The following is a 12,379-nucleotide window of genomic DNA, read 5'->3' as shown; positions in this document are numbered from 1 at the left end:
CTATGTTTTCTGTTTCTATGTTGGTTTAAGGGTTGCCTGGTATGGCTCTTAATTAGAGGCAGGTGTTTGGCGTTCCTCTAATTGAGAGTCATATTTAGGTAGGTTGTTTCACAGTGTTCGTTGTGGGTGGTTGTCTCCTGTGTCAGTGTTTGTCGCACCATACGGGACTGTTCGGTTTGTTTTTGTACATCGTCATTTTGTGTAGTCTATTTTCCCTGTTCGTGCGTTCTTCGTGTTTATGTAAGTTCGTCGTCCAGGTCTGTCTACTCCGTTTGTTGTTTTGTTAGTTATAGTGAAGTTCGTGTTTTTTCGTCTTGTCTTGAAATAAATTATGTGTTCACAACCCGCTGCGCCTTGGTTCCATCACTACTCCTCCTTTTCGGATGAAAAGGAGGAGAACAACCGTTACATAAAATAATCTAAAGCTGATTTCAGACACATAACTAATGGATATTAATTTGTTCATGCACACACATGTACACACAGACGTACACACGCACGTACACACGTACACACGTACACACACACACACACACACACACACACACACACAATTAAGTATTGCATTATTCTCATCTGGCATCCATCTCAGAGCTCCCTATTGAAACAGACAGAAAGTTATATTTTATACCATGATTACCTTACCTTTATAATGACTCCATTTACTGTAGCAGCACTGAGAACAGAAAACTAAAATGGCAGTGGAGTTTGATTCACAGAGAGTCAGTCAGTGGTTGATATGATGAGAACACGACGGGGCTGGATGGCTGGACACACCTGGTCTGGGCCTGGGTTCAAGGATCTACATCAGGGCTGGCTAACCCTTCTGCTGGAGAGCAATTGGTATGCAGGCTTTTGCTCCAGCCCTACTGTAGCACACCTGGTTGAGCTATTAAAGATCCTGATGAGCAGCTGATTAGTAGCGTCAGGTATGTTAGAGCAAGGCTGGAGCAAAATTCTGCAGGAGGGTAGGTACCCAGGAGGGCTGGTTCTAGTCAGTTCTGGGTCTAGGTCTGGCTCTGGGTCCTGGTCTCTACTCCTGGTCGTTGTTTAAGGACTCGGGGCTGGACTCCTCGTCGTCAATGAGAGCCTCTGTGTTCGTAAACGTCCCGGCCAGTGAGGTGCTGAGGTGCGTTTTGACCGGCGCCATCTCTGACAGGATGATGTTGTCACTACTGACCAACGTGGTCTTGTCCATGATCTCCTTACTGTGTTTGGACACCACAGCATCCATGAAGTCATACTTATGAGACAGAGTCCCAGACTCAAACAGGTACTTGAGCAGGTAGGAGAAGGCCACGTTACCCAGGAAGGAGGCCAGCATGGAGACCGTTTTAAAGGGGAAGCGCTGCTGGATGAAGTACTCCACGTCTCCAGTCAGGTGGTGGATCTTCTCCTGTTGCACCCAGCCGGGGTAGTAGATAAAGGGGGGTAGTTTGAGGTAGGGCTCCCCTCCGCCGATACGCAGCAGCAGCCCGAAGACGTAGCCGGCCACCGAGCCGTACGTGTTGGTTCCCTTGATGAAGAGCACGCTGAGCAGCTGGGGGAAGATGATAACATAGACCAGGTCGGAGCTCAGGTACCACAGGCCGTATACTGTCCCTGTGAGCAACGCCATGGCCGTGGCCAGAGCTCCGAACACAAAGATGGTGATACGCATCACCCACACAATCTCACGGTCTGTCGCCTATGGGGGTTAAGGAGAAGGAAAGGAGGAGGAGGGACAAGACTGTTTCAGTTTCTTTATCTTCTGTTTAATGTATTTGAATATGTGCAAATAACCTATGTGAACATTTAAATAAATAAATAAAACATTGTAGTTTCTGTTAGATATTCATTTGTGACACAAACCTACATATTGAGTATTTAGATTTGAATATCTGGCAGTGATTTATTCCCTGAAGGCCCCAGCACTGGACCAGAAGTTTTGGGGCAAAAAGTTATTCAGAAACTTTAGATATGGACTTTAGTGTTTAATGTTTGTATCTGTGTGCGTTTGTGTACTGTGTGTTTACTGTGTGTTTCCTGCGTGTTTACTGTGCGTGCCTGCATGTGTCTGCGTGTGTGTGTGTGTGTGTGTGTGTGTGTGTTTGTGTGTTTGTGTGTGTGTGTGTGTGTGTGTGTGTGTGTGTGTGTGTGTGTGTGTGTGTGTGTGTGTGTGTGTGTGTGTGTGTGTGTGTGTGTGTGTGTGTGTGTGTGTACTCACAGACTGTCTGAAGGCCAGCTGGTAGATGTTTCTGGCGAACATTGAACTGGCTGAAAGGATGGAGGAGTCCGCTGATGACATCACAGCAGCAGACACCGCCCCCAGACCGAAGAAGGAGATCCAGGGTGGGCACAGGTGCTGCAGCACGATGGGCAGGATCATATCTGATTGGTCCTTCTCTTTGGGAGGAATTGCCCCGTATGTAGTCTGGTTCCAGTCTGCGGAATACAACAGACATAGTAGTTTACGTACTTTCGGGCCAAAATGTATATGGGCAGGGTTTATCAAATGTATATGGGCAGGGTTTATCAAATGCATATGGGCAGGGTTTATCAAATGTATATGGGCAGGGTTTATCAAATGTATATGGGCAGGGTTTATCAAATGTATATGGGTAGGGTTTATCAAATGCATATGGGCAGGGTTTATCAAATGTATATGGGCAGGGTTTATCAAATGTATATGGGCAGGGTTTATCAAATGTATATGGGCAGGGTTTATCAAATGTATATGGGCAGGGTTTATCAAATGCATATGGGCAGGGTTTATCAAATGCATATGGGCAGGGTTTATCAAATGTATATGGTCAGGGTTTATCAAATGCATATGGGCAGGGTTTATCAAATGCATATGGGCAGGGTTTATCAAATGTATATGGGCAGGGTTTATCAAATGCATATGGGCAGGGTTTATCAAATGCATATGGGCAGGGTTTATCAAATGCATATGGGCAGGGTTTATCAAATGTATATGGGCAGGGTTTATCAAATGCATATGGGCAGGGTTTATCAAATGCATATGGGCAGGGTTTATCAAATGCATATGGGCAGGGTTTATCAAATGCATATGGGCAGGGTTTATCAAATCCGTACATACAACAGATGTGATTCAATGTGTCTGTTAGAAAATATCTCTAGTCTCGAAGCCATATTACGACACTATTCTGAACGTTGTCATTTCATCAGTGAAGACAGGAACTGCATGTATCTCAACAGGCAAGATACAGCTTCTCAACAGAGGAATAAATTACCACAACATCAGAACATAAATCTGCCATCTGAGTACCTCATCTCCCCCTCCATTCTACCACTTCCCCCTTCTCCTCACTCGTCCGTGTCAGTCATACCCCTAGTCAGTCAGTCTCACTCTCCTTCTCACTTCTGGACTTAAACAAACAGCTGTTGATTAACAGTGACTTTGATGAAGAATCTTCAGATCAACCTAATTAATTAGTCTTCCTTCTGATGTAATATTGACAGAAATCACATCTCCTAATGAATCCCTCTTCATGCTGTATGACAGGAGCCGTCTGGTGTTTACATCCCACTGTATCCTGCCTGCTGGTGTATACATCTGAGCTGAGCTATGTTGTAGAAACAAGCTAATAGAGAAAGATGGGGCTTTTGATCATACTTCCCATTAGTAAATGTGAGTGGATTCATGGATATGAACAATGTAATGAATGAGAAAATATGTGTGAGACAAATGTTTGTGTGTGTGTATGTGAGTGCCTGTGTATATGTGAGTGTGTGCGTGCCTGTGTGCGTGTGTGTGTTTACCTGTGGAGGCCCCTATCGCTCCTATGAGGACGGAGGGGACAGCCATGACCAGGCAACCAGCGGCAGCGATGAAGGACAGAACCTGGGCGTACGTAGCTGAAGAGGCAGAGAGAACCCGTTGAAAATACACCTGCCACGGAATCCCCCCCAACATCTAGGGACAGAAACACCACAGTCAATACACAACAAACCAACACACAGCTTTATAATGAATACATACTCCAAACATAAGCATAATTACATTATAGTCAATATAATTGACTGATGATTATAGTGACTGATGACATACCAGAAGACAGAAGTTGTCGATCCACATCCAGGTGTCTGCTGAGTCTATCTTACCCAGCCAGGGTGTCTGGTACACAGCCTCTTTAGCTGTCACACTGATGCTTGACACCGCTGGGTTGGACAGGGCAAACGGCACACTGACCCACTGAGAGAGAGCGAGAGAGAGATGAGAGGAAGGGGGGGGGGGGGGGGGGGTTTCAGCACCATGATCAGCGCTGGAGAGTACATCATCCTGCGGTGCTCTACAAAGCCAGTTTTTTGCTGGAGTTGTATGGCAAAGGAGGAAGTACCCTTTGTGTTGGACTCACCAGTCCCAGGAAGATACAGAAGAGCTGCACCACGTCAGTGTAGGCCACAGAGTATAGGCCTCCCACCAGGGTGTAGAAGATGGCTATCAGGGCTGAGATCACCACCGACATGTTGATGTCAATGTCCACAATCACACTCAGAGTAGCTCCTAGACAAAACACAGGGACACACACACATCAGCAGCAGGTATGAAGTCAGGTCTGATGTGTCAAATAAATAAACATGTGGTGCTACAGTCTAACACCTGATTATTGAAGAATGTATAGCGTATTCATTTTCCTCATCTTTCCCTTTTCAATAAAGATTTTTCATTTGAATAATGAGTTAAAATAGTATGGTTCCCAAGCCTACCCAGGGCTGACAAGATGGCGGCAGACCAGAAGATCTCCCCCATGAGCGCGGGAATGAAGAGCAGCCCCCCCATGCGCTTCCCATATATCTGCTGGAACGGGTCCAGCATGGTGACGTAACCCCTGGAGCGCATGGGCTTGGCAAAGAACAGGCCACCTGGAGCACGAGAGAGACACCATTAACCAACATCGTCATTGAGTTACTGGGCTGTCCCACAAAATGATTAGTGATTCATTTTAAGGTTAAAAAAACAACCACAACCTGTGCCTCATTTTAATGTCAACCCTGTTACATGAAGTGAACTCTTGTTTTACTATGGTGAGAAACAATGAACATCTAATAGTCAAATCATAGTGTAAAAGCAGGTGAGCTGGTTCTACTATTTTTGGCCCTTTTCTGGTGTTTTGTGGTGAAAAATGGAGAGGGTCGAGCATAACACGTCAACGCTGTTACCCATAGATAGCCAGGCTAGAAATATTCTCACAATTTAAATGATTTGTAAAGCTGGCATTCAATGACCCCTCCCTGTTGCAGACAACAAGCTGCCATTCCCCCTTTAGCAAGGGGATTTATGGCTGATATAAGATGAAATCTTTAACACTGTTACAGTCAACCCTGTCAATATATTTGACACTTAGGCTAATAGGCACTTACTATAGTATTTTTTATATTTAACCTCTTGAGATGGGAAAACTCGTTTTTTTATGAAGTTGAACAGAATGTACAAATTTGGTGAAATAAAACTAGTTTTTTTCTCTCAAAGTTACACTATACTCAAAAGGCACCAAATTGGTGAAACAACAGTACTATGTACTACCCTTCATTGATGATGATGAATCCCAACACAATTGGTTAGTGTCCTTACCTACTACCAGACTGAGGGCGTATCCAAAGGGAGCCTGCGCCCAGGCCAGGCCATAGTCAGGCAGGTAGACATACTCTGCCGTCCCGTTGATGTAGCCGCCGCCCACCCATGTAGCTGGAGGAGAGGTTCATCACATAGTTAAAGATATATAAAAAGATTTAACACACATTAATAAGCGTGTCTAAAAAATGTTTCAAATTGTTGAGATGTCTTTATAGTTTTCTGTTTTTCATAGACTTAATTTTAGAGCCACATTGTAGCCTTCAAATCAACCACACAACTAATATCCAATCATACAAACAATGTCAAATCTAATACATTTAGTCGAATAAATCACAGAACGTTAATAACCTAGTTGTTATTCCCAGTTAATAAAGCCAATGAATATGTCAGGAGTGGTAAGTTATGAAACGGTTCACATAGATCAATTAGGCTACCATTATTTTCATGAGTATTTCTGTAACTGGCGGAAAATAAATAATTGATGACTTTTCGCTCCTATAGAAGCCTGCACCTCCGGGGTCTGTTATTAAAATAGCATCAAAGAGATGAGTTAGGAAATGCTCTGGGTCTTTAATTAACTCTGGCGTCAATTCATGTTGTTCTCACTAAAACAAGGGAATAATTCTGATAATGAGACGGCGTGCATTTACAATAGCCTGTCGATACATTGTGTTCTCCAACTCGATACAACAGCTGTCTTTGAAATGTAGGTAATTGATTTTCGCGATGCCTATCGCAACAATTGATAAAGGTCCGTGCGTAAAACCGGTCCGCGGTGCTGGTCTGACTGCTGTGTGGGGAAAAACAGTCACACAGGCATTTGTCTTATCATGATTGATTTCAATTTCCCCATCACTAAACTGTCTCTAAAGTTGACAGCGGAAATATTTGGAAATAAAAGCAATGTGCAATTCCTCTCCAACAATTCAGTCAATTTAGGAAGAAGTCTACATTTAAATGTAAACCATCCTCATAGGAAACAATGGTAGGTTTCCAAATCATGAATTAAATGTTGTTTCACTGATTTCAAAACTGAGTTGGCCTGGTCCCAAGCCAACCCAGCCCTGCCACAATCTCTCTCCAATTCGCGAAGTCTCCAGACATGTCACAACTCACCCGTCATGGTAAATCCACCGACGAACAACCCAATGTCCCTCCCGCCCACCATGATGGTTTCACTGCGGTCCTGGCCCTCCGACACCCCAGAGTTCTTGTTCTTCCACGCGGCCCATATCCCCACGGCCAGAATAAGCAAGTAGAAGATCACTATAGCCACGATCCCCTCAGCGTGGACGGCCATCCTCTTCCACTGCCGTGATCAGTCTCTGCCTGAGGAACGGTGTTTCATTGAGACCTGCGTCAGGGATGGAGAGGAAGAAGCCACTCAGCCACTCCCGGTAAAGTGGTCATCAGACGCACAATCAAACGTGTATCTTCTGAAGACAAACAGATGTAAATGTTTTATTACTTAATTGGCTGAATAATAATTAGTTTAATTTGTATTGGCTATAATATTATTTGACAATTTGAGCTCTCTCTCTTTCCACTCCTTTGTTGAAGATTTTGTGGACTGTTTTATTTACATGTTGACCAAAATCATGTAGGCTACATAATACACCCACGAATGATTATGGCTTTAACAATCATGTTTAAAGTAAAACAGTGATTGTGATTGTAACCATGTTTTATCAGATGTAGAAAAGGCTATGTTCTACAGCGGTTTCACATGTGCGTAAAAGGCGCATTACGCATCCCGGAGCGTGCGCCCTACCAGGAAAATAAAGTGCTGAGACATTTTAACTGGATGGGTCTTTCGTGCCACACCACCAAAATCAAAGCACTTTTCAGGTTTAATTCTTGCTGGCGGCAGGGTTTCAGGAGCGGCTAAAGCAGTAATTTCGACTTCCTTTCAAAGACCCGCCGATCTCTCACGCACACCTTTATACGTAATTTCAGCTAATGGCTTCTACTTTAATTTAATGAAATCTGAGTCGACAGTTAATTAACAAACCGGTTACATATATGCAAAGACAATTGTTTGGAGAACGAGGGAGTACCCTATCCAGGACACAGTGTGTGTTCCTCCTACCTTTATAGTTGGCTCTTAAATGGACGTCGGGCGGTGGTTGCAAAAGTGCGACCAACTGGGTTTCCAGAGAATAATGGGTAAGATCCTGGTAGGAAAAATCTTAGAACTCAACAGTAATCCACGCCACCCGTCTGTAATTCTCCGGTGTGGTTTATGAGAGGAATTTTCGTCAGAGGGGGGTGGGGGTGCTGAAGGTGAGTGGTGGGTTTGGTTTATCAATAAGGGTGACAGGTTGTGTAGAGGCAGACAGTGAAGGTCTTCCAGGAAAGGACAGGAAAATAACTAATTGGTAATGGCATGACGCACACCCAGGGGAGAGATGTCCTCTAAAACGTCCGGTTTGAATGGACCCCGTTAACTCTCCAGGTTACATTTAGACGTGATTGACGTTCACACAGGCGCCTGTTGAGTGGAAATGAAAGCACTGTGCTTTTTTTTACGCGGGAGAATATTGAGATAGTGGGCGGTTAGAATGCTGGATGGATGGCCTTGTCTTGCTACATCCAGTAACATTTAAATTATTTATTTATCTGGTAAAACATGCAGGATAGTGTCTAACATTATAGCCATGGGCAATAGGAAAGATAATCAGTCAGATTAAACCTTTTTAAACATAAAATGCATAAATTAGCATGTACACCTACACCAGAGTTCCCCAACTGGCGATTCGATTCGCGGCGAGGGGGGAGGGGAGGGGGGACAGGAAAACACCAGGAAATCATCTCCACGTGATTTTAATTTTGGTAATTTGTTACCAAATATTCCCACGGATTATAGAGAGACGTGATCGTATACAAATGTAAGCAAGGTTTGACATTATTATGTTTTAGTCAAATATATTGTGTGGGCTTTTTGCAGTCTACAAATGATTTAGAATTATGTTCAGGCCCCGACCATCCGCTCTAGGTGATGATCCAGGTTCCTGGGTATCCTTTAGGGGTTCTTCAAATTGAAACTGTGGTGGAACCCCTAGAAGTTCTTTGAAGAACACCTTTTAATTTATCCCCAAATAACCTTTTGAAGATCGTTTTGGGGTACGTTTTTGAACTACCCCCCCTCCCCTGTTCTTATTATTATTAATAATATGCATAACAATAACCACAATAACACCATCTTTTTGTTATCAGTGTTTATTATGGTTTCAGTGGAAAAACAGAATTAAAAAATGTAAATATGAGATAAAGTCCCAGCAGAGCCCCAAGTCCAATGGGTATATCCTCTGGTGTGTTGATGTTAATGTGTTGATGTTCTCCGTATCCACAGCCAGAATGATTTTGCAGTGAGTGGTGATCGAACAGGTTTCCTGTTATATTCATCAGAGGTGTAGGGAGGGTGTGAATCCAAAAAATAGTAATTATACAGATGATTAACAAAACATGCACACAACAGTATTCATACCTTGGTTTTTGTGGTAAATGTGAATGAAACAAACTGTTTTGATCATGGTTTTCATACACATACCCTGTCCATAATGTAGAGGCCTATGGGATATTCATTGAAGAGGTAAGAGAGGAGGATGGTAAATGTGATCTGCATAACATGCCAATACCAATTGACATACCTTTGTATGCCTCCTCATCTACATACCTGCAGACACAGACACAAAAGTGAGCAGTTCAGTCATCTGCACCCAATACAGCTAGCCTTCAACATATTCTTATAGCCTACATATTCTTATAGCCTTCAACATATTCTTACCTCTTTGTTGGTTGATATCCATTGAATTGTGTCCATTTTCTGTTTGGGAAAGAGTTGCACAAATATGAAAATAACAATATCAATTTAGATCATACAAGAGACATTTACCTTACATTGAGGAGATCTTTACATGTTTCAGTTAAGTGACTGAACCTGCTGTCCTTTCAAATTCAAATCCAAATGTTTCTGTTGGGCAATTAGATTCCTGCAAGAATCCCCACCAACTAAGGAGGTTCCTCGATGAACCCCACCTCCTATGGGGTTCTATGGGGTTCTTGGAATAACCTTTTGGGTACAATTTCAGTGCCAAGAAACCTAAGGTTCTTCAAAGGACTTTGAGGATCTTAGAAGAACCCTTGTTGAACCCCTCATTTTTTGAATGTATAGGTTTTCAGTCTGTTCAAGCAATTTACTCATTTCAGTGCACATTTCATATAGGCATTGTCTAATTTCAAAGAGCAATGGACCTCTTTTTGCATTGAAGATTGGAAAGGTATTTTTCATTTCTATATTTAGACTGAACATGTTGACCAATTTAATAAATAGGCTACCAGACAGCTGACTTATCTGTTCCTCTGACAGCTCTGTCTAATTTACCTTGCTTTATGTTGACGGTCTGCCAGAGAGAGGATACATCTAATTGGATAGCTTTAGAATACACAAACAACTCATAAACATGTCCACGCGGCTGCCGTGGCTAATAGGGCCTGCAACAGGAGACAGACAACAATAATGAATTGACTTGGACTGCGATATGGACTGCGTGTAAATGATCAAATATAGCCTTTAGTGAACTTAAAATGGCAGTCAAAATTAATGTTTAAAAGATGAATACAATTTTAAAGGGAGTTTTACTTGGATATATTGATATAGGGATTGGACATAGTTCATGGAAATTCTAGGAACCTTTTGAAAAGCAGTTTCATTTAAACATTGACTGTGTTTAAATGAAACTATTTTCTAAGCTGCCTGTCTTCAACCCAGAACAAGTTTGATATCTGCCAAGCAATTGGCTAGTCTTTCCTTCTTGAACAGTGAACGCCACTCACCTCCTAGACAGACTGTTGGTGCCACCGTGTGGTCATCGTAGGCCTGGCACAGATCATATTTCCCAGAAGTTTCTGTGCTTTAGTCCAGTTAGGCTAATGCACATAGCGAGCATCCTACCACCACATTCAAGCTCAAACATAGTCTGTTGCACCATGGTGATTTTGTATTTTAAAGTAGCAGTATAAGTATAAAGCAGTTTACAAATATGAGACTATAAAACTATAAAGACAGGAAGTGCTTCACAACAGCCATTAATTTATGAGCAATGAAACGGAAACAAATAATACATGTGAAATAAAACTTGACTTACCATTATCATACCTGCTGTCATTTTCCTAAAGGCCTTTATGAAGGAAGCTCATTTTTGTATCAGGAATAAGTCCTGTTAATGTTTTTCGGCTCTTATAGTAAACATACAAAGTCAACAGGATAAGTAATACAGGATTAGCCTGTGGGCAGTCCTAGAGAAGAAGGACACATCCTGAACAACTTCAACACCGTAAACCACACTGATCCTCACTGACTCTGAAGGTCTGCTGGAAAGTCCATGAGTGTGTACTTGCTCACTTAAAAGTAACTTGAGTCTTTATTTTGTAGTCATTGAGTTTGAACTTCCCTCAAACAGTCTCTATTATCTGCCACACTCAGACATAATCATTGAGTGTTTGCACTTACACACTAGGAGCATTCATTGAGTGTGTACTCCATCCCTCAGACGTAGTCATTGAGTCTGTAGCCATTGCTGGACAGTGAGGTGCGTGAGGGGGCATAGTTCCCTTTCAGGGCGGCAGGGGGATAGTAAGGGGGTGTTGGGGTGTTGGGGGTGTTTATAGTTTTGAAGACGAGGGGAGGACAAGGGTGGCGATGATGAGGTAGATGTAGGGGGTTCCTGGGCCGCCCCTCACAGTTCCAACAGAGCACCACCCCTCCCATCAGACTAAGACAGGCCGAGACGTAGCCCAAATACACCGCCATGCCCATCTCATACTTCATACCTGCAACACAAAGTAACATTTCTTGTTATTTTGTTATTTCTGCAAACAGAAAAAAAGTGAAAAAGTGAAAAAAACTAGTATCAGAGTTATAAAATAAAATAAAAGATGAATTAAATATATTGAATAGTACCTTCAGGTAGGATGGGGTTGTAGAAGTCGAGGATGACATCATTGGTTGTCCAGCAGACAGTGATTAGGCAGAGCATGCCTGCAGACAGGAAGCAGACCCCTCCACTGATGGCCAGGGCATGCTTGATGGACGAGCCGCGGGCACAGCGGGTACACTTCATCCCTGCAGAGGACACGAGGGCTGCCAGGGTGGAGGTCAGGCAGGACAGCAACATCAACGCTCGTGCCGCCTAGGGAGGGAGAAGAGTTTAGTATCATAATGGCTGTTGCTACACCCTACCCCCTATTTAATAAGCTACTGTGTGCTCAAATGAATCTAATCAATCAATCAATCAATTAACAAATCAAACAACCAATAATTCCTACTTGCAGGTCAGGTGGCAGAGCCAGCATTGAGCGATGTACTTCACACTGGTAGATACCCGTGCTGTGCCACACACACTCCATCCAGAGCCCCTTCATGTATGCAGTGGCTGTGATTATGTTAGAGCCCACATAGGCCATCCGCCGCCAGTGGGGGAGCACTGTAGCAACTACACTACCCACAAGCCCCAGCAGACCCAGGAAGAAGCCCAGCAGCTGGACCGCCATGCTGGCCATGTCTGGAACATCCGCTAATGAACAACTGCACACACAAAACTACACAATGCTACACACAACACACACAAATCAACACACACAGAGCCACACACACAACCACATAATAATGGCTTTGAGACATGAGTTTAGTATCCTATTATTCTGGTCTTTAGCTCTGGTTTCCAGCTGTACTGTTGGAACTCCAGAGGGTCTAGAGTCAGTCACGGTGTTGAAGCCATCCTGCAGTGGTGGTCCCTT

General features: G+C 43.3%; 2 protein-coding genes across 2 annotated transcripts; both read right to left on the bottom strand.

Moving 5' to 3' along the window:
• Window positions 1–1,033: 1,033 nt before the first annotated feature.
• LOC120063953 (high-affinity choline transporter 1-like) lies at window positions 1,034–6,881 on the bottom strand. Its single transcript, XM_039014264.1, has 8 exons — window positions 6,698–6,881; window positions 5,579–5,692; window positions 4,714–4,869; window positions 4,362–4,510; window positions 4,055–4,198; window positions 3,766–3,919; window positions 2,207–2,424; window positions 1,034–1,687 (listed from the first exon to the last, which is right to left on the bottom strand). Exons 1-8 carry the CDS (start codon window positions 6,879–6,881, stop codon window positions 1,034–1,036), a joined length of 1,773 nt encoding a protein of 590 aa, XP_038870192.1.
• A 3,996-nt stretch (window positions 6,882–10,877) lies between these two features.
• On the bottom strand, window positions 10,878–12,184 carry LOC120063879 (claudin-14-like). Its single transcript, XM_039014198.1, has 3 exons — window positions 11,909–12,184; window positions 11,544–11,772; window positions 10,878–11,413 (listed from the first exon to the last, which is right to left on the bottom strand). The coding sequence occupies exons 1-3, from the start codon at window positions 12,140–12,142 to the stop codon at window positions 11,130–11,132; spliced, it is 747 nt and encodes a 248-aa protein (XP_038870126.1). The 5' UTR covers window positions 12,143–12,184; the 3' UTR covers window positions 10,878–11,129.
• Between the last annotated feature and the right edge of the window lie 195 nt (window positions 12,185–12,379).

The sequence above is a fragment of the Salvelinus namaycush genome, chromosome 19, assembly GCF_016432855.1.
Source record: "Salvelinus namaycush isolate Seneca chromosome 19, SaNama_1.0, whole genome shotgun sequence".
Classification (NCBI taxonomy): Eukaryota; Metazoa; Chordata; class Actinopteri; order Salmoniformes; family Salmonidae; genus Salvelinus; species Salvelinus namaycush.
This window is presented reverse-complemented; position numbering and strand designations above follow the sequence as displayed.